General features: G+C 38.8%; 4 protein-coding genes across 4 annotated transcripts; all 4 read right to left on the bottom strand.

Annotated features, from left to right (window-relative positions):
* Positions 1-651: 651 nt before the first annotated feature.
* LOC131332173 (7-deoxyloganetin glucosyltransferase-like) lies at positions 652-3525 on the bottom strand. Its single transcript, XM_058366249.1, has 2 exons — positions 2781-3525; positions 652-1765 (listed from the first exon to the last, which is right to left on the bottom strand). The coding sequence occupies exons 1-2, from the start codon at positions 3493-3495 to the stop codon at positions 819-821; spliced, it is 1662 nt and encodes a 553-aa protein (XP_058222232.1). The 5' UTR covers positions 3496-3525; the 3' UTR covers positions 652-818.
* A 2537-nt stretch (positions 3526-6062) lies between these two features.
* On the bottom strand, positions 6063-10326 carry LOC131332961 (UDP-glycosyltransferase 85A1-like). The gene is made up of 4 exons (XM_058367265.1): positions 10252-10326; positions 7244-7316; positions 6447-6817; positions 6063-6287 (listed from the first exon to the last, which is right to left on the bottom strand). Exons 1-4 carry the CDS (start codon positions 10324-10326, stop codon positions 6063-6065), a joined length of 744 nt encoding a protein of 247 aa, XP_058223248.1.
* A 1860-nt stretch (positions 10327-12186) lies between these two features.
* LOC131332172 (7-deoxyloganetin glucosyltransferase-like) lies at positions 12187-15331 on the bottom strand. The gene is made up of 2 exons (XM_058366248.1): positions 14735-15331; positions 12187-13309 (listed from the first exon to the last, which is right to left on the bottom strand). The coding sequence occupies exons 1-2, from the start codon at positions 15222-15224 to the stop codon at positions 12366-12368; spliced, it is 1434 nt and encodes a 477-aa protein (XP_058222231.1). The 5' UTR covers positions 15225-15331; the 3' UTR covers positions 12187-12365.
* A 2946-nt stretch (positions 15332-18277) lies between these two features.
* Positions 18278-20269, bottom strand: LOC131332170 (7-deoxyloganetin glucosyltransferase-like). Its single transcript, XM_058366247.1, has 2 exons — positions 19697-20269; positions 18278-19369 (listed from the first exon to the last, which is right to left on the bottom strand). Exons 1-2 carry the CDS (start codon positions 20184-20186, stop codon positions 18423-18425), a joined length of 1437 nt encoding a protein of 478 aa, XP_058222230.1. The 5' UTR covers positions 20187-20269; the 3' UTR covers positions 18278-18422.
* Positions 20270-24764: the final 4495 nt, after the last annotated feature.

The raw sequence follows: 24764 nt of genomic DNA, 5'->3' as shown, positions 1-24764 counted from the left end.
CTAAACACTGAGCAGAGGACTCCTGGAGTCATGAGCAGAGGACTCCTATAGTCATGGTTTGGTGGTTCCTCTCTGTATTGGGGTATTGTTAAGGCGTTAAACACTAAACAGAGGTCTCTCTCGGTATTGTTAAGGCGTTAAACACTAAACAGAGGTCTCTCTCTCTCTCTCTCTCTCTCTCTCTCTTACAATGAAGTTATCATGCAACGGTTTCAAAATAAGAAAACTCGTCAAGGATAATTGTAATATCTTAAATCTTCGATTTTGAATACCATAAAAGACATAATTGAAATCCATTCTAATACCAATTGGTATGGATCAGTGATACGGTTAGATATGGATCATATCGCCCGATGCACAAGAAATAACGCAATCGAAGGTCCAAAATCTCATTAAGTAATTACGGCCTTTATTTAAAATTCCTTCTATCTATCCCACTCGTATAACCCAGAAGATTCTGGAAAAAATGAGTTCTTATTCAATATTTTTCATATTACTCAGACATACCTATATATGGATAGAGTCTCAACCAAGTTATACTCTCAACCACTTAACAAACTCTCAACTGATAAATTAAATGTAACATTCAAGATGACTAGCTACCTAACAACACTCCGATACGGATTAATAACATCAATTGAGACATCTACGAAGATAAAAACTTCACCACCTTTATTTTTCAGACTTTTTCTCTTAACAAAAATAGCACATTGACATTTTACAGCAATTAGATACTAATAACTAGGCAGAATCAGAAAAGCCTCGAGCAATAGGTGCCGAATCTGCAGATATGGGAAATGCCTATAATATGGCAAGCTTTAACGGCTTTGGAATTTGGAGAGGAGCACCTCGTTAACCAAGTTGTCGAAATTCATGTAAGATGATCCGGCTGGAGCAGTAACAGCATCTTCAACAACCTTCTTCCATTCCATGGCTTTTGACTTCATCTTTTTACCACTCTCTCCAACCATAAGCTCTCTCACGAGCCTCTCCACTTCCGCCCTCTTAACTTCAGTTATCTCCAAGCCCAGTCCCCAATGCTTGCAAGCGAACCAACAGTTGGTGGTCTGTTCTCCGCCAAAACTCCAACATATCATCGGCACACCACCAACAATACTTTCAAGAAGAGAATTCCAACCACAATGGGTCAAGAACCCTCCAACCGACGGATGACAGAGGATTTTCTCCTGAGCAACCCAAGTTAACAACAAACCCCTTTCTTTGATTTCAGCCTCAAATTCAGGTGGAAACGCTGCGGATTCACCCAACACCAAATCGGGTCTAATAACCCACATAAAATTTTGGTTGCTGTTGGCAAGTCCCCATCCAAATTCAAGCAATTCTTGAGCTGTCACCCGAGCCATGCTGCCAAAATTAACATAAATAACTGACTTGGGTTCTTTCTTATCGAGCCAATCCAAACATTCTAAATCCTCTTTCCATAGATTCACTGCGATGGATTCCAATTCACTGTTCTGGGGGATTTGATTCTTCTCAAGTAACTGAAGAGGGCCTATTGCATATACTGGAGGAAACATCTTCGAAAGCGCGTCAAGAGCTCCACGCTCCAAGTCGACGATCGTGTTGATAAATATTGCAGAACCTTTACAAGCTTTGTCAGTCTCGTTAATGGAGAAGTTAAGCCAAAAATCATCCGGGTTAGCGGTTCTAACCACACTTGGGAGATCTCGCAAACGTATACCTTCCATAGCCGGTAAAAATTCTATAACAGTGTCTAGATATCCATTCGTTAAACAACTCTCATCTGCAATCCATAGAACAATGCCAAATTAGAACCAAAAATCACACGCCGAAAGCCAATTTATCCAACAATCACCCTCAACTAATAGACTGCAAAAACTCATGTTTTTGCAAATGGGTAAAAGAAACTCATCTTCTTATTATTTCAAACCGAACCAAGCTCCATTGTTCCCTCCGTCCCAATTTATTTGTTCAATTTGAGAAATACAAATTTTTTAGAGAACACAATCATTGCACCTATATATGCTCAACTTTCCAAAAATTACCCTCCTAACTTTTTGAAAAAGAATACTTTAGTTCAAATGGTAAGTGACAAAAAGGTTTTTTTTTTATAGCTTTTGGTCCCTTAGTCTTCCAAAATTAACAAATATTTTGGGACAAGTAAAAATCAAAAAGTGGGCAAACAAATTAGTATAGTTTGCATCTTATGGATAACAACTTGACTTGTTTGATCCTTACACACTAGAGGCTATTGTTAAATTCAGGACCTTGTGATTACTTATGGAAGTTGATTTGGACACCCAATTATAGAAGTCATTCTATAACCACAAACACGTACACAAAAAAATTCATCCACATTAACATTAGGGTCTACACACACTACTCCTCCAGTATGTGTGGAACCCGCCAAAAAATGTGTGTAAAGTGTTTGTGTACTATGTGTGTGTTTGTGATTGTATAATAATCGAAAAGATAAATCCCGACCAAAACCGTTGACACATATTGGAGAAATTTTCTGGTGCCGAGTGGATATGTATATCCCACGTGGTTCTTGTTCGGCACATTTGAGCTGTCTAATACATTTTTAGACGGCTCGAATTGAAATCCTCTCCCTTCTCTCACCCCAACATTTTTTCACTTATTTCTCTCTCTCCAAATTCAAGTCCTCCAAAAACACAAAGAACGACTTGGATGCGCCTAACGGGCACAATGTGGTTCCCAGCCGGTACTGAAATTTTTTTCCACATATTGATATTGTTAAAGAAACTGGAAATTAATTTTTAGCAAATGCCCTTTACCTTTAAATGGCGTGAGACCCTTTTCCACGAGTTTACGACAATAAGAGTAGCCCAAGAACCCACAAGCACTCGGGGTCCAGAAAAGCGCACAGGGGACATCCAGCTCTTTCGCGACCTTAAGAGGAAAAGTCATGAGTCCATCGCATACTATGCACGTGATCGGAGGCACGTCGGCTGACGATCTTAGATCGTGGACCAGCTGTTTAAAAAAGGGTAGTGGTGTGTCCCTCGAGAGGGCTTCGCATTGGGCGAATGGGTCCTGGATTGTGCCTTCTTCGGGGACCGGGAGGCCCTCGGAGATGGCAGCGAAGCGGAAGCTGGGGAGGCCATCGAGGGCGGCGGGGCCGCGGGCGTGGAGGAGCCGCTGCTTGTTCGATTCGTTGATGACGAAGGTTATGTAGAAGCCCTTTTGGTAGAGGAGTTTGGCCACTTTGAGCATTGGGTTCATGTGGCCTTGTGCTTCGTATGGCACTATCACTGCATGTGGTTTCGCCATTGCGCTCTCTCTCTCTCTCTCTCTCTCTCTCTCTCTCTCTCTCTCTAATTGGCTAGGGTCCAGATATATTGGATCTCTTTTTTGAACCGGTGGGTATTTATAGGAGGGAAGAGGAGCGGAGGCCAAGCAAAAATAGGAGAGAGAGAATCGGGTAGAGAGAGAAAAACAGAGAGACGGCAGAGAGGAGAAGGAGGTGGTCTTGGTCAACATAGGTGGCATGGGGGAGAGTGGAAGGAGTGGTAGCCAAGTTTTCGTGGGAAGGAAGAAAGCAGCGTGGAGAGAGAGAGAGAGTTGACTGAGAGGGAGAGGTGGCAGGTGAGGGGTGGAGATATTTTCAATCCTTCACAAATTTTTGGTCTTTTTTAGAGTGCGGGCAATTTCTCAACTTATATATAATACTGTTATTTTTCTTTTATATTTTATATCTTTATTTAACAAAAAAAAATAGGTTTAAAATTCGAGTTGTTACAAGACAGAACCAGATATATAATACTTGTTCATAAAAAAATATATAAATATACATAATAAAAGTACTGTAAAAGGTAAGAGTTGAAGTATAAGTGTAAAACAGTGGGAATGGAATGTAGATGGTATCATAGTTGTCGAAATCGTGCGATTCGCGATTCGAATCGTACAATTTGGTTCGATTCGAGGTATCATCGATTCGAACCGATACAAAGAATCGTAAATGGGGGAGAATCGTAGACAGAATCGACGAATCGATTCGAGAATCGACGAATCGATTCGAGAATCGTACAATTTAGTTTGTTTTCGAGCCCGGCGGGTGGGGTCAAATTTTTGCCACCGAAAATGAAATTAAAGTTGAATATCAGGTTTTGTAATAGTTTTTTCTGCCATACGAAGGGTCGAAACCCTTTAAGGAAGATTTTAAGAGGATCAATTTGGTTCTCCACAGTCGTAATCCAAAAAAAATTGGGTTTTACATACTTGTGGGTTCCGGAAGAATAGAGCTCAAAGAACCGAGCTTCGAACAGAGCTTCATGCAGCATCTCTAACAGAATAAAAGACACCATGACATCGTCGACCGTCGAACTGTTGGCCGTCGATTAGGAAGAGCTTAGCCACCGATAATCTATTTCATTGAATTTGTTTGCCATCGAATAGGCATAGTAAACAGTTAAGAGAGATGCTACAACCACACCCAAATTTACACACTCAAATACACACCCTCTCACAAAACACAAGGGTCCCACACACATTATGTGTGTGTGTGGGACTCTTGTGTTTTGTGAGAGAGAGAGTGTATTTAGGTGTGTGATTTTGGGTGTGGTTGTAGAATTTTTGTACAGTTAATGAGGCTTATATTGTCCCGTTCCCAACATTTAGACTATTATATTCTCCACTATATGCTATTAGATTCCCCACTATAACTATTATATTCTCCACTCCCAACTTATATAATATTATATTCACTCCAATTTCCAATTATATGTTATTATATTCTTCACTTCCAAATATATGATATTATGTTCACTCCCACTTCCAACTATATGTTATTATATTCTTCACTTCCAAATGTCTGATATTCTATTCACTTCCACTCCCAACTCAGATTTCAACCCACATTTTTGCAATAAAAGCAAGTGTCTTGCTTATTTAGACTATGTAATCATCTATTTATCTTTGGAAACAATACTTTTGTTGATTCAAACTTGAAATCTATATTTTTTATGCATTTTAAAAATTTTGACCGAATTGGAACGATTCACGATTCGCCAGTGGACCTTTTCGATTCTCGATTCGATTCACGATTTGACAACTATGGATGGTATATTGATCCCAAAAAGCGAGAAGTAATGAATAACCATCTTCAATGTCTATTTAGTTGATTTTTTTCAATGTAATGTCGCTTAATATCATTTTTTTAATTTAACTACTGTAGGATACCGAATGAATTTTTTTTTTATGTTGGAACTAGCCACTTCTCCTATGAATATTTTTAGTATAATGTTTGGAACTATCTACTTCTTCACGGATTGGTTTATTTATGTTAGAACTAGCTAATGGTCTATGTTGATGATTGGAACTATCTACTGGAACAGGCTAAAACGTTGGGATGATTGGAACTAGCTAATGTTTTATTTATGTTTGTGATGCTTTGAGTTCAAATCAAAAATCGAAATAAACCGGTCAAACTGAACCAAACCAAATCAATAATATTTGGTTTGGTTTGGTTTGTAAATATTCAAACCAAAATGTCGGTTTGGTTTGCAAAATTACCAAAACTGGACCAAACCGAACTGTTTACACAGAGCTGTATAGGAGTGCGACGTCCAGGAAGTGTGGTTGTGGAAACCTTATCTTGATGAAGGTGAACCATCGTTTTGATGTAACCATTTGTTGCCGTTCTCTAATAATACTCCTACCGTTTTGAACAAAACAAAAAAAATAAGAACCCATCTATATTTGCAGGTTCCTGCCTCATAAGGGGAAATGAATCAACCGCGGGTCAGTCAGTCTCTACATTTTTGTTCAAATCCAGAAAATTAATTCCGAACCTTGGGGTCGCTAGGGGTTATGCCCGATCATTACCTTCAAAGCTCCGTAATTAGTCGATGTGCGCGCAAGCTGACCGAATATCCGGTTATTATTAAAAAAAATTCCAGAAAATTAAGATCCACATCATGCAACGAGGAAACAACTTCTAAAAAGAAGCACAAAACATCCAACTAAGAGTTTGATTAGATAAACAACATAACCTGTCTTACTTATGTTTAATGTCATATAAAACACACGCTGCTAGAATTGGAAGCCCGAGTTTTCAATTAGTATTTTGATATTTGGAGAGGAGGACCCCTTGTTAACCAAGTTGTCGAAATCCATATGCAGGACGATCCAGTTGGAGCGTTGACAGCATCTTCGGCAACCTTCTTCCATTCCACGGCTTTTGCTTTCATCATCTTCCCATTCTCTCCAATCATGAGGTCTCTCACAACCCTCTCCACTTCCTCCCTTTTCGCGTTAGTTATCTCCATGCCCAATCCCCAGTGCTTGCAAAGGTACCAACAGTTTGTGGATTGCTATAACATATCATTAGAACTCCTAGCCTCCAACAATACTTTCAAGAATCGAATTCCAGCCACAATGGGTCAAGAACCCTCCAACACAGATGGATGTCTGAAGATTTTCTCTTGAGGAGACCAAGTTACCAATAGTCCCCTATCTTTGATTTCAGCCTCAAACTCAGATGGAAAAATCGCAAATTCACCCAACACCAAATCGGGTCTGATTGCCCTCAAAAAAATTTGTTTGCTATTGGCAAGTCCCCAACCAAATTCCAATAGCTCTTTGGATGACATCCGAGCCACGCTACCGAAGTTTACGTAAATAACTGAGCTCGGTTCTTTTTTATCGAGCCAAGTGAGACAGTCTAAATCCTCTGTCCACATATTCAATACTTTATTTTCTAGTTCACTATTTTTAGGGATTTGCTTTTCTTCAAGTAACTGCAGAGGGCCTATGGCAAACACTGGAGGAAACATTGATGAAAAAGCATCAAGAGCTTCACGCTCCAATCCGTCTGATTGTGTTGAGAAAAAAGGCAGAAGTTTTATACTCCCTTAATTCCAAATGTTATTGGTACGATGCGCAAAACAAGTTTTAAAATACTCCCTACCTCGTTCCTAAATAAGAGTCGCTGTTAGGGACATGTAATCATTACACCTACTTTCCACTATTACCCATATATTCTACCTATTTTACGCCATTTGTATTCACATATGGAGGATTAAAAAAAAAAAAAACTGAACATCCACATATGAAAAAACTGAACATCCTCAAAGGAATAAGGAAACTTGTCAAAACATTAACGCAAACGGCAAACCCAATTAAGCTCATTTATTTTTAAATTCTGGAACACTGAGATTCACATAATATTGGACAAGTTAAAAGAGCATCACTAATTTCTACCCTATAAAGGTCAAATGGAGTCCAAATTCAAACACACCGGCCGCCCAATTATACCTTATGCTCTCAGTCATTTTCGCTTTCGCTTCTTTAATGTAGCCAGCCAATGATCGCTGGTTAAACGTACAGTATGAAAATATGAGATCTTTTTCTCTCCATATATACATAGATAGATAATTTTCAGTACTTATCTTAATCGTGATTCAATTTTCAGGTCTACACTTGTTCCTGCGCGAAAATGTTTGGGGTTTTTTGCCGACATATCTGCCTCCTTTTCTTTTGTCTCATTATTGAGTGCTGCTAGATCTGATTCAACCGCTGAATATGAGACTTAGATATGTTCTTACAATTGATTTTATAACGAAGGAGGGAGTTTGTACTTGATTATGTCACTTTCTTTTTTGTTAACTTTACTAATATTAATTGATTTTTGGTCCCCTTTTGAAGGTCGACTAATATTAATATTAGACTTAAATATTAATTGATTTTTTTGTTGAAGAAAATGCATTAATTTTAAATTCTCGTTTTGCAAAGGGAGGTGGTAGAATCTTTAAGGGGTCGAAATATTTTTTGGTCCCCTTTTGAGGGTCGACTTGATCTTTCTGTTCGTTCTAGTGATAAGTTTTCTCCACATATTTTTATTAATCAGAATTGTTTAATTTTTGTATTTTTTGAGAAATGATATTGGCATTCTAGATGTTGATAATCACACATTTATATTTTTCTTTTAGTTTTTTTCTTTTTTTACTTCGCCTTTTAGTGTTATGTTATTCATATTTTAAACACTAAGATAATAAAATAGTGGAGTGTAGTTATAAAAAAATTGGAGTGCCAAAATTAATTACCTTAGTTTTTGTTTTTGTTTTTTTTGTTTAGGAACAAAATTGTGATAAAAATCATGTTATCATTTGTGATTTGTAAAACATGTCTCCATTTCAATTTTTTTCTCGAAAGTCAAACGAGTCTGGATTAGCTTACGCGCATCACTGCTAATTTCTTTTTAGGTCCAATTAAAAACAGGCAGGCTAACCATCCACGCAGAGCCTAAGAGATTCACGAGAAATAACTTCTTTATTGCTTGAACACATTCTTTATTGCTTGGACACAGGGGACGAGGTGTGTGTTGTGCACCAATGCACATGACACGTGTTGTGCACATGTTATGTGGCCCACCCTGGCCGGGTCTCATTATTTGATCTGAATTGTTCATTTTGATCGCCTCATAGTTTACGTAAAAATTCAGGTTGATCGAAAAAAAATGCATTTTGAAAACATAGTTATGATTGTCTGATCAACTTGATATTTACGTGGACTACGTACCCGATGAGACGAACAAAATGAACAGTTCAAATCAAATAATGAAACCCGAGGTGGGCCCCGTAACGTGTGCACAACACGTATGAGGAGCAAAACCATGAACGAACTAACTGGACTACCCTTTGCGTTGTTCTCACGTGGGAAATAAACACCGACAATACTTTCCCTTTTAGTTCGTCATCGACAACCTCTAATCAAGAAATGTCCACTCGGTAGCTACTCGGCATAATCGGGCCTCTAATATATTTTTGAATAGCTCAGAGTGAAATTCTCTTTCTCCTTTCACCCCAACACTTTGTCTCTCTTTTTTTTCTTTCCAAATCCGAGCCGTTCAAAAATACAATGGACGGCTCGGATGTGCCAAGCAGACACCACGTGGTACCCACCCGGCACTCAAAAAATTTCCGGTATTTGGCCATGCTGCTGTTACATTGGAATAAAAGTTAGATGCACATGCGACACGATTTCACAATAAAATTCATGGTGGCGTTCTTGTAAGCTTATATATCCAAAAATTATTTCGGTATCTCTCATTTTTCATAATCTCTTGTTTATTTTTTCGTTGTAATTTTTAGGTTAATCATTCGTTTCTTCAATTAAAAAGGTATAAAAGTATGGACTGATGTTAAACAAAGTTCATATAAGACAACACTTTAGATTAGAAAAAAAGGACAGTTGTTGATACTTTTTGCGTCTTTATTGAATTTTTTTTGCTTTTGGTCATAATTTTTTTACTTTTAGACTATTCTTGTCGAGACGGATGATTAATTTAAAAAATTTAATGCAAAAATCTTATAGAAATTATAAAAAAATCAACAAAACACAAAAAACGAAGAAAAAAATAAGTTTACAAGAACCCACCCTGAGCAGTTTAGATCACGATGATGAAATTTCAATTGACTGCACTAAGATGCCCTGTGAAGCCGCAATGCATTGATGCACTACGGGATACCATTTTCACGGGGGACACCCGTTTTATTCCTTGTAGTAATTACAATTCTAGAAAAATAAAAATAAAAAAGTCCAAAAATTCTTTGGCATCATTCCAATAATTTCCAATTAATTCGAGGTGACCTTGGATAATTCGAAAAATAACTGAATCTTTTGACATAAATTTTATTGCACCGGTGAGTATGCATTTTGTAAAATAAGTCTACAACATCTGTCTGACCATCTCAGTGTTACGTAATCTCAATCGTCCAACTGTCTTGAAAATCTTGATCATTGATTTCAGATATGGACGGTCCGAATGTGCGCAGCACGGTGTGCACAACATGCACCATCCCCCAGTCCCTCACATAAAATATATTCCGATATTATTCAAAAACTGAATTTGTACTGTTAATTTATCTTTTGAAGTGAATTTATACCGCTGATTTATCTTTTTGGTGTAATTTCGGGATATATTCTCTGTGTACTAGCTAGAATTGCTCGACAAAAATTGTCTAACGAATTGTTTGATCTGGATAATTGGACGCTACGTGCAAGGATCTCCCGGTGGTGTGGAAATCGTTGGCTTGTTAATGATTGCTGATTGCAAGTGATTGTGGGTCTTGGTAATTGGTATCGAGTACTGTAATTATTAACCACTATGTGTCTTTTTTACTACACATTGTGGCAGAGTTTTGAGCAGGCCGAGGAAACGGCTCGGGAAACACCGAGCGTAGTTACGAATCCTCCCTTGATGGTTCACCTAAATTCGAGCCACTACTGAGATCTGGTTCGGCTTACCAATGGCCTCAAAATACGAGTTATGACAACATGAGTTCGTACAGTCAACTCGGAAGCCGACCCTTTGGCAGTCATGTATCATCTTCGGCCAGCGTGCCTCCGACAGCCATATGCCACACTCGATCCTGAACGGACGTGAGGTCACCGCCCCAGCTCACCCACATGGGAACGGCAACCGTGTCCATGATGACTATTCAAATGATTATGGCTTGACAAAAATCCGAGTAACTATTCAAAGGTTGTAATGCACTGTTATGCGGTGCTTTTACCTGCTGGTGTCTTGGAGATCTTGATTGGACAAGAGACGATTAAAGTCCTAGCGTACTCTCCAATAGTTTCGGAGGGGAAAAATAGCTTTTGAGATGAACTTTTTTTTTTTTCCCTTCATGTTTTGGGTTGCATCCTTGTAAATAATTTTTCTATTTAGGGGTGTTTTCATTAACAAAAAATACTAAAAATTTAACGCATTTTACTATATCGTTTTTACTAACAAAAAAGTTTCATTATTTTACCATTTTGTTTCCACTAACAAAAAAATTGTCACCAAAATTTTTTTTGCTACAGTAACTTAACTCACAAACTCATTGACAAATTATTTATTACCGAAAACAACTTTACATTTCTTAATAATTTATTCACTACTGGGAGATCTCCACTACCGGAAACACCTAATAACTTCTCAACCACAAATTAAAATCTACAAATCTTTCACTACCGGAAACACTTGTTAGTAGATGTGCAAATGATGGAGGTGATGGCAATAGGTTATAGGTGGTGGCTGGTTGTTGGTGGCAGATTAGTGGATGTGATTGGAGTAAGGAGGGTTAGACAATGTCGCGGTGTCACACTCATTAACTCATTTCGCTCTCAAATTTGAAAACCCCAAGTTTCCACCACGGTAATTTATGGGCTCCATCGTGAATTAAATAATTGGAGGTAATAAGGCCCTGTACAATTAACTTCGTTTCCAATTTTAACCAAATAAAATTTCACCACCAAGATTTAATTTGTTACATTAATCTGAATCGTGAATTCGTGGCGTTCGTCGAAGCTTTAGATTCTTTGAAAAATTTAACCTTGAAAAATCAAATTTTAAGAGAATCACTCATAAATTTTATAAAATTTATCAGGTGACTATGTTTATCTATATAGTTTAATATGATGTTGAGAATTGGTAATCAGTTTGGTGTGGCTTGATTTCGTAAAAATAAAAATTGCTTAGAGATTTCTTCAAAGGATTGGAACTCAATTTTGGGCTTTTGTAAACAGTTCCTTTGCTTTGAATGAAGGGGTAGAGAGATTATACAGAATTATTCATAAAAGGCAACAAACGCATGGAAATTACAGTTACTAATGTATTACCACCGGTTGGGAAATAGAATTAGGGCTGCTAATTTAATAAAACCAATTGAGCCGTGCAAGAAATTATTCAGTCTTGGTTTGAAAGCTTAATAATTTTAAAAAGATGCTCAAACATGATTTGTTCATTAGTCGAATCAATCTCAAGTGTAAAATTTTTACGGAGTTGATCAAGATTCGAGCTCATTAACTAACTCGATTTATTAAAGGTATTAAATATGTTCATTGAACTGAATAGTACGTTAAAAATCTTTTTTTGATAACCTTGTGTCCGGGTCAGTTTCGCGCACCTTGACTAATTTGGGAAGATCATAAGCACACCGTTCAACTATTTTGAAGACTTACAAGCAAAAGAAAAGTTGTTTTTGAGTATGGTTGGCTTGTTTTATGGTACGAGACTACGAGCCAAACTCAAACTAGAAACAAAAATGATAGGATCCATGAAAGAAACTGAACGGTTTACCGGGCCTTGAATGAACAAACCAAACTCAAACTGGTAGAAATACTAGTTGAACTCAAGAAGTGATCAGTAGAAGTGAAACATCACTAACATGAATTTTTTTTCAGACACATCCATAGCCAAACTATTGAACAATGGTGTTTTATTGAAATAAGATAACCCAACAAAAGCAAAACGTAACGTCAAAAAAGGAAAAGAAAAAGAAACAAGATCCAGAGTTACAGAAGTACAGAAAGACTCAAACAAACGGTACTGAGTCAAGAAATTTAAATTTCGTCATAGTAGAGTGACACACTTAAGAGGATTGGAATTTGGATAGGAGCACCTCGTTAACTAGGTTGTCGAAATTCACGTAAGATGATCCGGCTGGAGCAGTGACAGCATCTTCAGCAGCCTTCTTCCATTCCGAGGCTTTTGCCTTCATCATTTTCCCGTTCTCTCCGACCATCAACTCCCTCACAAGCCTCTCCACTAAGTCCCTCTTGACCTCAGTTATCTCCATCCCTAGTCCCCAGTGATTGCAAACAAACCAGCAGTTGGTGTACTGCTCGGCATGAGCAGGCCAACATATCATCGGCACCCCACCAACAATGCTTTCAAGAAGCGAATTCCAACCGCAATGGGTCAAGAACCCTCCTATAGACGGGTGTTTGAGGATTTTTTCTTGAGGAGTCCAAACTACCAATAGACCCCTTTCTTTGATTTCGGCCTCGAACTCTGGTGGGAAAGCAGAAGATTCACCCAATACCAAATCAGGTCTGATTGCCCATAAAAAGTTTTGCTTGCTATTGGCAAGTCCCCAGCCAAATTCAAATAGCTCCTTGGCCGTCATCCGAGCCACGCTGCCAAAGTTTACGTAAATAACCGAGTTGGGTTCTTTTTTATCCAGCCATTCAAGACAATCTAAATCCTCTGTCCACATAGTCAATCCAATAGTCTCTAGCTCACTATTTTCAGGTATTTGCTTCTCCTCAAGTAACTGAAGAGGGCCTATGGCATATGTCGGAGGAAACATTGTTGAAAGAACATCAAGAACGTCGCGCTCCAATGCGTCGATTGTGTTCAGAAGAATAGCAGAACCTCTATGAGATTTCCCAGTCTCGCTGATGGAGAACTTAAACATGACATCGTCCGGGTTGGTGGTTCTGACGAAATTCGGGAGATCCCGCAAACGTATGCCCTCCAGCCCCGGTATGTCAACAACTGTGTCGAGATACCCGTTCGTTAAACAACTCTCATCTGCAATATTACAACAGCAAAGGCTTACTTAGAACCGATGCCAAGGTTAAAACATGGTTGGTAATGTACTAGTCGTATATACGGTTACAAATGATTGGACTTATAAAAGGATGCCAAGGTTATATCCCAAAATCACCCTGAACGAGTATTTCTAACTGCTAATAAAAATCTATTAATGATCATAAATATCCACTAAAAGTTTATCCGGACGCATTTCGGGGCTTCTTTTTTTTTTTTGAGTACCCAGAACTTTCGTTATCGAAACAGAGCCCCAAGACGTACTCAAACAAATTGATACGGTTCATTTGATCTTTCCAGTTTAGAGAATGGGGAAAAATAAAAAGGAACATTGTTTTCGTTATTCATTCTGATAGATATCAACTACAACTACAGACGTGCATAAATAAAGGATGATGAGTACGAGCTTTGGTTTGTGTGCTTGGAGATAGGGTATTGTAATAAAATGTTTTCTTTCGCCGTTCAAAAAAAAGGGTAATATATGGCAAATTTACAAATGACCTTTTTAGTTGTGAAAGTCATAATTTGCCAACTTCTTTTTGAGACAAAATTTAAGTTTAACATTTGTTATTTTTTTAGGAAAGTGCTACAATACACACCCCTTATTTGGATGTGTATCATATGCACCCTTATTAAAATACACCAAAATGTTATGAATCCCAAAATGTTACGAATCTATTGCTAAAAAGTTACGAATCATATTGTTGAAAAGTTACGAATTTTTAGTATAAAAGTTACGATATGAAATAAAATGTTATGAATGACCGGTTCTACAAGTAATTTTTTATGAGGTGGCACAATATGAACCACACAATAGGTGCATATGGTACACACCTTAAAATAAATTAGTGTTTGTGAGTGTTTTAATTATATCTTTTATGGCATTCGATATCGTACTCGAAAATCTATTTTATGAACGATCACAGAAAGTGACATTGTGAAACTAATTTCATAGGGCACTTCAGGCCCAATAATTGGAATTTTTGAAAGTGATACTCCTACATTAGTGTAGCAACATTTCTAGTAATAGTATTTTCTTGCTCTGTAAATTGGGAGAATTTTCACTTGTAGCCCTGTATTTTGAGCGAGTTTTAGAGTAACCCCTCAATTGTGTTTTTAAATACTTCCACCCTTTTACTTCGAGGTAAAACAATTTTGGCAAGATCATTTTGACAGCAATCTATGGTTGTTGGACCACCGTAGGCGGTTGGCAAATGGTGTGAGGGTGAAATTAATTCTCCACAAAAGCATATGGTCGCCGGTTCGAATCCCGCTAGCGGGTAGTAGTCCTCGTGAAGAAAACAAGAACAAAAAAACTGTGGTGGTTGGTGGATAAGAGATAAAGCAAACCAAATCAAGAATAATTTTTCGTCCGAATTTAGAAAATCGTGCACGAACTTAGTTTACCTTTGAGTGGCAAAATCCCCTGTTCAACGAGCTTGTGAAAGTAGGAGTAGCACAAGAACCCACAAGCGCTCGGGGTCCAGAACAGCGCACACGGGACGCCGATTTCTTCCGCCGCCTTGAGCGCGAACGTCATGTTCCCGTCGCACACGACGCACGTGATCGGAGGAACGTCCGGCGACGATCCGAGCTCGTCCACGAACTTTTTGAAGAAAGGGTAGGGCACGTCTTTCATCAGTTGGTCGCAGTGGACGATCGGGTCCGGAAGGCCGTCGCCGAAGTCGACACCGTCGGGCACGGCGGCGAACTTGAATTCCGGAAGGCCGGCGAGGGCGTTTGGGCCTCGGGATTTGAGGTACAGCCGGCCGACGAACTCGTTGACGACGAAGGTGATGTAGAAGCCCTTTTGGTGGAGGAGTTTTGCCACTTTGAGCATTGGGTTAATGTGGCCTTGTGCTGGGTGTGGCACTATTACTGCGTGTGGTTTCGCCATTGCACACTCTCTCTCTCTCTCTCTCTCTCTCTCTCTCTCTCTCTGTTTTGCTCTGTTTTCAGGCAGGATTTAATAGAAGGTGGAGGGGTCGATAATGTTGTTTAATCTGAATTATTGGACTCTGTCATGCGAGAAAAATTTCAGTACCAACCGGGTACCACGTGATACCCACTCGGTAGATTCGAGATGTTTAACTCATACTTTCTTCACAAAAGTGCATATTACTTTTTTAGGTGAAGAAAAGTACTCACTTCATGCCATTTTATTGTCCATTATTATTTTTTATCTTTTGTTTTCATTGCATATATCTTTCAATGTCGACCTTGTAATATTTATTAATGTTATGACTTGTGAGTTTTTATCTTAATATTACGAATTTTCATTCAAATGATATGAGTTGTTGGACTAATTCATGAATTTGAATTTAAAAAAAAAAAAACATTGTAATCCCAATTATGTTATGAATTTTCATACAAATGATATGAGTTTGTTGTACTAATTCATGAATTTGGATATAAAAATATACTTATATATATATAACATTGTAATCCCAAGTACATTAAGAGGTGTATTTACAAGGTCTGACACTTAAAAACTTGCTCCCTCCTAAAATTTTAGGTTTGTAACGTCTTAATTGCTATCAACTCGTTTGGAATCAATCCTTACAGAGTTTTGCTCCGACTTTAATTTGTATTCCGGCAAGTGGGCAATAAGATTGGTCCCTCAAAATTAGTCGAGGTGCGAGTAATCTGACCTGAATACTTGAGTTATTAAAAAAAAATGAATTATTTAATCTGAATAATGTTGGATTCTTTGACGTGCAAGGATTTTGGTGCTTGTTGTGTGAGAGCCCTTGGATCGTTTTTGGTAGCTGATCACAAGAAAGAAAGATTAATAAATAAATAAACCCATGATCATTACAGCTCACACACGTTTCACGTGGGAACGAGACCCACGTTTAATTTTCCAGGAAAATTTCTAGGGTAAAGTTTTAGTAGTAACAATAATAATCTCCCAATTTTAGAAAACGATATTGGGTAATTATTATTTCCACTTGGGCCTGTCTATGGACCTGATTGAATTTGAATATGACATATCCGAATCCAACACAGCACGCTTGTTGTGCAACAGTTGTGAACCTGTCCCAATTTTGTTGGTAAAATAAAGAACATTTCGTATGAAAATACAGATCAATCGGATACCTATAAGTATGCGTTTCAGCCACATGTACATATTGGAAAGGAGATGGCTTTGCCGCAATTTGGCCGTGGACCACACTCCACGCAGCCCAGCCATTTTCGAACTTATTTTGCCTTCACTTCAATGATCGGACTCGTTCAGACAATAGTGTTCGTCAGTAGACAAATATGCAAATATTCAAGTTAGTCGGACACCGAAAAATATCTAATTGGAGGTACATGTAAGGTGGATTACAACTTTAAAAATCACCAGCTCCAATTAGTGAGAGACATGCACGCATATGATTGTCCTCGACCTGGGTATTAACATAGTTGGGATGTAGATCGTTGGTTGTAATGTTTCTTTCCACGTTTCCTATTAATCTTTGTAACTTCGATTCGTTGATTAATAAAATTCTTTTTGTTGATTAAAAAAAGAAAGAGAGAGACATGCACGCATACTTGCTAGTGATTAACTTAATACAAAAAGTAATACAGTAAGTTGTGTTCCGGTGTCTATTCACATGGCGTTTCTTTCTACAGATACTTTTGATTAAAAGTTGTTTTCAGATCAGTGGATCAGCAAATACTTCAATAAGTCTAGGTACACTACCTCCTACCACTACATCATTCAATATATTTTTTGTAGGGTTCACTTCGGATTTCAAAAAAATAAAAAAAAATATTCATAAATTTTAAAATAATATATTATGGGGCCCTGTAAAAAATCGGCTCTAACAAATATCGGTAAGTATTATTTTTTGATTCGTAGAGGCGAAACTGTATAGTTGAGCAGTTTCGCCCCTACAAATCAAGAAATAATACTTACCGATATTCGTTGGAACTGATTTTTTACAGGGCCCAATAAAATATTATTCTAAAATTTATAGACATTTTTCTGTATTTTTTTGGGACCCGGAATGAGCCCTACAAAAGATGTAGTGGATGGATGATAGTGTATGTAGCATCTCTCCAAATACTTTCTGACGTTGTGATGTTTTCCTTTTTTTTTTATTTAAAAAAAAAGCGTTACTAATTTATAAGTGGATGAGAAAGAAATTACTGTGAAAACTTTATATCCATCTCAAAATCAATTGGCAATGAGTGGAGAGGTCCCAAATGTTATTAAGTGATCACTTATTCCACGTTCAAGCAATGTGAGACTCTATTTCCTTAACATCCCCCTCACGTGCAGCCGCGTTTGAGGTCTGTCACGTGTGGCCACTTTTGGGTCCTATCCTATCATCATGCAACCTTTTTGCTGGTCTGTTATCGTGGGGTGTGGATTGTAAATTTCTTAAAATGGGGGGTGGAATGGGCTCCGCTCTGATACCATGTGGAAACTTTATATTTGTCTCAAAACCAATTGGCAATGAGTGGAGAGGTCCCAAATATTATTAAGTGATCAATCATTCCACTCCCAAGCAATGTGGGACTCTATTTCCTCCAAATAGAGTAAGGTTTTAAGATTGCATGTCTGAATTTTATGGAGGTCACTAAATACTTTTCGCAAGATCTCCTCCAAATCACTGGTATGGCAAAGTGTTCAAAACGAAGAAGAAAAAAAGATGATCAAGATTGGGAGGGTCACATGAACCTGTTCCAATCATAAAATTGAGTTTCAGAATCGTGAATGTCAAGATCGAAAGAATGGAGTTGTACAAGCCGATCTTAGGACGTGTTGAGGATCCATAATTATAGAGTAAGATTGCTAAGTATGAACATTCGATATTTTTAGTGCGTGATCTTTTCCTGTGGTTTTTATTCGTCAAGGAATGTTCAAATGTAATTTCTGTTTTCGTCCGTGTTGGCTATTGCTTTCGATTCCTGGTTACATTACGCGTCGAAGTGATCACAATCACTTGCAAATAATTCTATGTTAGCCAAACTGTGGCTGGATGACATTTTATTGCAAGAAATAAAATTATCCAAAGCAAAACAACATAATGTTAACAGAAAAGACTCGAACCAAATGCTCGAAACTAAAAAATCGAAATTGATGCGGAAAAGGAAACACTATTTAAGAGGTTTCGTATTTGGATAGGAGCACCTCGTTAACCAGGCTGTCAAAGTTCAAATAAGATGAGCCAGCTGGAGCAACGACGGCATCTTCAGCTATCCTTTTCCACTCCAAGGCTTTTGCCTTCATCATTTTCCCCTTCTCTTCCACCATCAACTCTCTCACAAGCCTCTCAACCAAATCCCTCTTAGCCTCCGTTATCTCCATGCCCAGTCCCCACTGTCTGCGAGCAAACCAACAATTGGTGTACTGCTCTCCATGAGCTGGCCAACATATCATCGGCACTCCACCAACAATGCTTTCAAGAAGCGAATTCCAACCGCAGTGGGTCAAGAACCCTCCGATAGACGGGTGCTTGAGGATTTTCTCTTGAGGCGCCCAAACTACCAATAGACCCCTTTCTTTGATTTCAGCCTCAAACTCCGGTGGGAAAGTCGCAGATTCACCCAACACCAAATCGGGCCTGATTGCCCACAAGAAATTTTGCTTGCTGTTGGCAAGTCCCCAGCCAAATTCCAACAACTCTTGTGATGTCATTCGAACCACGCTTCCAAAGTTCACGTAAATAACCGAGTTGGGTTCTTTTTTATCGAGCCAAGTGAGACAATCTAAATCCTCTGCCCACATATTCAATCCTATAGTTTCCAATTCACTATTTTTTGGGATTTGCTTCTCCTCAAGTAACTGAAGCGGGCCAATGGCATACACTGGACGATGAAACATGGTCGAAAGCGCATCAAGAACGTCACGCTCCAATGCGTCGACCGTGTTCAAGAAAATAGCAGAACCTTTATGAGCTCTGCCTGTCTCTCTGATACAAATATTAAGCATGACATCTTCTGAATTTGTGGTTCTGACGAATTCTGGAAAATCTCTCAAACGTATACCCGTCATAGCTGGTATATCTATGATTGTGTCTAGATACCCATTTGTTAAATATCTCTCATCTGCAGTATTTTTACAAGAAAAAGGAGAGAGAGACTTAGAACCAGAATCCAAATTCAAGTGATTAGCCAATGATCATAACATCTAGATAACTACATATTGGTGAAAAGGTGAAATAAGTTTTAATTGAACTAATATGGTTATATTTGGAATTCCACAGAGGCCAAACGTTCAAATCTTATGACCATTCAGGTTTTAGGATTAGTCAATGTGCATAAACTTGTCCGGACATCCGATGATAAAGAAAGTTCAAATGTTGCAAAACAAAATCAACAACAATAATCACCTCCAAATCTCAAAAATCCTGTAAATAAGAATTATAAATTTACCTTTAAGTGGCACGATCCCCTGTTCAACGAGGTTGCGAAAGTAGCAGTAGCACAAGAACCCACAAGCGCTTGGGGTCCAGAACAGCGCACAGGGGACCCCAAGTTCTTCGGCCACATCGAGCGGGTAAGTCATGTGGCCGTCGCAGAGGATGCAAGTGATCGGAGGCACCTCAGGCGACGACCGGAGCTCGTCCACAAACTTTTTAAAGAAAGGCAAGGGCACGTCCTTCATCAGTTGGTCGCAGAAGAAGACCGTGTCGGGCACGCCGTCACCGAAGTCTATGCCGTCGGGCACGGGGGCGAACTTGAAGTCCGGCAGGCCGTCCAGGGCGTTAGGCCCCCGGGCTTTGAGGAACAGCCGGCTGACGTACTCGTTGACAACGAAGGTGATGTAGAAGCCCTTTTGGTGGAGGATTTTTGCCACTTTGAGCATTGGGTTGGTGTGCCCTTGTCCGGGGTGTGGCACTATTAGGGCGTGTGGTTTCGCCATTCCTCTCTCTCTCTCTCTCTCTCTCTCTGTTCTGCTCTGTTTTCACTTTCTCTCTCTCTCTGTTTTCAGGCTGGATTTAATAGAAGATGGAGGAGTTGATAATGTTGTTTAATCTGAATTATTGGCCTCTGTCTTGAAAACTTTATGCCCGGGAACTAAAGGCAATCAAGGGTTTCCCTTTGGTCCTTGCAATTTTTTTTGAAGGATATACGAAAACAAAAATGACCCATGCATGGACCTCACCTACTTCCTTTTCATTAGTTCATTACTCCGTCCGTCCCTCGTTGTATTTTAATCAGATAAAAAATTATTCATATTATTAATTGCTGTAAAACTTTTTATATGTGGTGGAGATCTCGTTTGTTTGACTCGATTAGCTCCATCCATATGTGCCATGGTGAATTACACAGTATGTTCTAGGCCTAGTCCCATCCATGTACACGCCACAATCCCTGCCCTGCTCGTGTTAAGACTAGGTAAGACTTCTTTGATTTAAGCAAGGAGTTAGGAGCGGTTGAAGAAACTCAACATGCGTATTTGTCGCTGAAGCACCGTCACACTCTTGTTTATGAGTTGTTCACAAGTTGTAAGTGATATCAAGTAAACCTTTAATCGAGTTGAGCACGAGCCAAGCTTGCGTAACCCCTTGATTTATTGAATTCGGCAGGTGAATGAGATGGGAAAGTCTACAATACACATCCCTTAAAAATGTGTACCATATGCACCTATTTTATGGTTCATTCATAACATTTTAGCGTGTTTCGTAACTTTTGTTCTAGAATTCATTACTTTTCAACAATACGATTCATAACATTTTCATTATGATTCATAACATTTTGGTGTATCTCGTAACCTTTATACGATTCGTAATTTTTTAGCAATACGATTCGTAACATTTTCTCTATAATTCATAACATTTTGGAAGGTGCATATGATACACATTCAAATAAAGGGTATCTATTGTAGTCTTTCCCTGAAGAGAAATATATATTGAAATATCACCACTTTAATTTCTCGAGCACTTGCATATTTCCCAAACTCCATATGCCACAATGATATGTTGTTTCACTAAGACAATAAGATGAAAGCAAAACAAATCATAGCTTTTCCTTGAGTAGCCCAAACTCTTAAACCATCCAACTTCAAACCAATTGGTAAAGAGTGAAGAGGTCGTCCGGGCTTATATACAGTTTCGGAGGAGATAATTAACCGATGTGGGACACACTTCAATACTTTCTCGCACGTGCAACCCCCGACTCACATGTGGAGAGGTAAACAAAGGATCCATAACACTTGGATCACAACAAATAACGGTGCACTTATGGTACAAACAAAAGGGAGTAAATTCTCCGAAACTTAGCTATAATATTATGTAAATTGGAGAAGAAGGAAAAACTCTCTCTATTTCATTCATCATAGCCTTTATATACAACCCTAATAATCTATATATGGTAAACCTAATTACAACCTAATTACGGTGAAGTACCATCGACTAGAACTTAATTACATAATTATCTCAACACAAACTACCAACAGGCCCCTCCCTTTGATTCAGCTTCACTTTTTGGTGGAAAAGTTGAAGATTCGCCCAACTCCAAATCGGGCTTGATTGCCCACAAAAAATTGTGCTTGCTGTTTGCAAGTCCCTATCCAAATTCAAACTGCTCTTTCGATGTCATTCGAACCGCGCTGCCAAAGTTGACGTAAATAACTCTGTTAGGTTCTTTTTCGTCGAGCCAAGCGAGACAATCTGAATTTTATGTCCACATGGTCAATGCAATGGATTGTAGTTCACTATTCTCAGGAATTTGCTTCTCCTCAAGTAACTGAAGAGGGCCTATAACAATTTTTGATTACATATTAACACTTAATTGGGATCCGCAGGTGGGCAATGGGATTGATTCCACAGGAATAGTTGAGGTGTGTGAAAGTTGGCCCGAACTCCTGAGTTATAAAAAAAAAAACACAAATTTGGCTGGGCTTTTCTGAGGACCATGATCTTATTTGTCCATTTCATATCAGCTATATAAGTTTTGGGAAAATGACGGTCCAGAACGTATTTTGATAATTATTATCCGCCAAAGATAAGTTAAGAACATTTGTTGATTCTGAAAATGTCCTTGACGGATGTTAATTAGTATTAAAATACATCCTTGGCCGCCATTTTCCCATGAGTTTTTCAGTGAATGGCCTTCGAGGCACAACTGAACTAACTTACCAAAACGTTGCAAGGGTAGTAAGCTATTATTACAATATTACCAAATGGTGAGTCAGATTTCTATGGTTTTGAGTTATGTGAAAAAATTTAGATGTAATGAGTGGTAATGAGTGGAGAAAGAAATAGAGAAACTTATTGAGAATTGTTCAGAGAGAAAAAATTTCTCAAAACTTAAGTATTTTTTTCGAACCGAATGATCTTACTAATATTAGAAGCTCAAAGGGTAGAGTTGTAATCTGCATGAGGAGTATGTACCACATCATCGTATGCTTCGGAGAGGACCTGTAGCATTGTTATAGGAGCGCTGAATAACTTTCCTATATATGCAAGGTGGTGTTGCCTGCTCGAGGCATGAGATTAAAAGGTTCGTTCCCTCACTGATCTCGAGTTTGAAACTTCAAGGTGCCATAAACCCTATTGTAGCATACGGGGCTTATTGTGCCTTTAAATGGGCCCCTAATAGGTAGTGAAATTTATCCTCGTAAAATTAATCGAAGTGTGTATTATACTAGTTCGAGTGCTCTGAGTTATCATGAGCTGGTGATGAGATTGCTCCCATCTTCAATATTTCAAAAATAAGAGATACTCCAGTTGGTGGGGATTGGACAAAAAACCGGTCTTGCTAATCTTCGCCCATTAGACAAAGGATAATTTTCAAATAATTTAAAAAAAGTTCGGATATCAATATACATAGATATTAAGACATTTTCACAACTTTCAATACATTTTTTTTAGATATCAATGCACATTTTACTTATATTATCCTGATTAGCATTTTCTTTTTTGAATTAAAAGTGATGTATTGTAAGAGGAAAATAAGAAATTTAATAAAATGGGGCCTATAGAATATTTTTTTTCCCAAACGCAAATCGCGGAATAAAAAAAATATGTGCCCCAGTAAGGATTTGTTTGGTACGTAGGCCAGAGAGATGTTAGGCATGGGGAACGTGGAAGGTAACACGTCATCGATGACGAATGGGAGGGATGTGGTAAATAGAATTAACTTCCCTCTACTATGATCAATTTTCACTTTATATCCTAAATAGCTTAAAGTCAACAAATCAATCCCTTCAAGTGTCGGTTTCAATTCGTTTTGCAACCCAACCATTAGGGGTGTGCTCGGGTCGGGGCAGGGCGGGTTTGGCCTGAACCCGCCACCCGACTCGAGTAGTTGGGTTGGCAATTTTCTGAACCGAAACCGAACCGTAGAAGTGGAAGAACCGTCCGGGAAACCGATGCTTTTCATCGGTTCGGGTTCGTCGGGTTGGACCATTAATGGCAGAACAAAATGCAGAATCGAAGAAAAAAATGCAGATCAAAGGATAGAGTCAAGAAAATGCAGAAAATATACGGATTGCGAGGTGGGAGTAGTCGTGGACACCTGGAGTAGTCTGGACTCTGGACGATGACTTCCGGCCTCGATCTCTTCCGTCTCACTGGTTGTGGAAGCTGGGTGAGATGTGAGAGAAAGGGAGTCTGAGTTTGAGAGAGTGAGGTTTTTTGGCTGTTGATTATCGTCGTCATCGGATAGAAATTGCAGAGGAGAAGAACGAGAAGGAGAGAGAATGAGTCATTTGCACCGTTTGACTTGTTTCAAACCCGAATTGCAGAGGAGAGAGAGAGAAAAATAGTATCCCAGACCCAGATCCACTTTTCACGCTGCAACAATCTGAAAAGGCATGTGATATGAGAGAGAATTGATAAGGTGTGTCATCCTTTGGGATTATGCCACGTGTAGATCCTTTTAATCCGACGGTTCGAGTCCAACGGGTAGAGATTCTCTACATCCGAAGGCCGAACCGAAAATCAAAGATTTTACATCTAGCAAACCGAGGGCCGATCGATTCCTTGATCAGAACCATCCGTATGGCTCCGGGTCGGGTTGGGTTGGCGTGTCAGCGGGTTTTTTGCACAGGCCTACCAACCATCATGTGTTTTGACGGAAAGATGCCATGAAATTCTTAAGGAAAAAATTCAAAATACCCCCCAAACTTTACCCTCAATTTCAATTAGACTCCCAAACTTTTCAAAAAATTAATTTTACTCCTAATGTTATCTTCCGTTATTCAAAATGCCCCATTTCGTCCCAATCTGTCAAATGACTAACAGATTTTGCTGATGTGGACTGATTTCTTGTTAGAATGATTGTTAAAAGATAAAAATCACTTTTAACCTTATCTCTATCTCCGTCTTCCATCCTAACACAAACCCCAACTCCCCGCTCCGACACCTACATGTCTGGTTGACCCCTACTCCGGCCAACAACCGCTTGAAATCGCTACTAACGGACCCCACCACCACTGCCACCCACCCAAATCAGAGACCTTCCTACAAAACGCCTCTCCATCACCGTTGTCCAG

This window comes from Rhododendron vialii, chromosome 7a, assembly GCF_030253575.1.
Source record: "Rhododendron vialii isolate Sample 1 chromosome 7a, ASM3025357v1".
Classification (NCBI taxonomy): Eukaryota; Viridiplantae; Streptophyta; class Magnoliopsida; order Ericales; family Ericaceae; genus Rhododendron; species Rhododendron vialii.
The sequence above is the reverse complement of the archived record's forward strand: the minus strand, read 5'-3'. Positions and strand labels throughout refer to the sequence as shown.

Coding starts and splice junctions, on each gene's coding strand:
- LOC131332173 (XM_058366249.1), bottom strand. CDS start 3,495: ATGCCACCTATGTTGACCAAGACCACCTCCTTCTCCTCTCTGCCGTCT. Junction 1,766..2,780: donor GGGTCTCACGCCATTTAAAG/GTAAAGGGCATT, acceptor TATGGATTGCAG/ATGAGAGTTGTTTAACGAAT.
- LOC131332961 (XM_058367265.1), bottom strand. CDS start 10,326: ATGACTGCCAAAGGGTCGGCTTCCGAGTTGACTGTACGAACTCATGTT. Junction 7,317..10,251: donor CTCGTATTTTGAGGCCATTG/GTAAGCCGAACC, acceptor ACGTTTAACCAG/CGATCATTGGCTGGCTACAT. Junction 6,288..6,446: donor TCAAAGATAGGGGACTATTG/GTAACTTGGTCT, acceptor TACCTTTGCAAG/CACTGGGGATTGGGCATGGA.
- LOC131332172 (XM_058366248.1), bottom strand. CDS start 15,224: ATGGCGAAACCACACGCAGTAATAGTGCCACACCCAGCACAAGGCCAC. Junction 13,310..14,734: donor GGGGATTTTGCCACTCAAAG/GTAAACTAAGTT, acceptor GTAATATTGCAG/ATGAGAGTTGTTTAACGAAC.
- LOC131332170 (XM_058366247.1), bottom strand. CDS start 20,186: ATGGCGAAACCACACGCCCTAATAGTGCCACACCCCGGACAAGGGCAC. Junction 19,370..19,696: donor GGGGATCGTGCCACTTAAAG/GTAAATTTATAA, acceptor AAAATACTGCAG/ATGAGAGATATTTAACAAAT.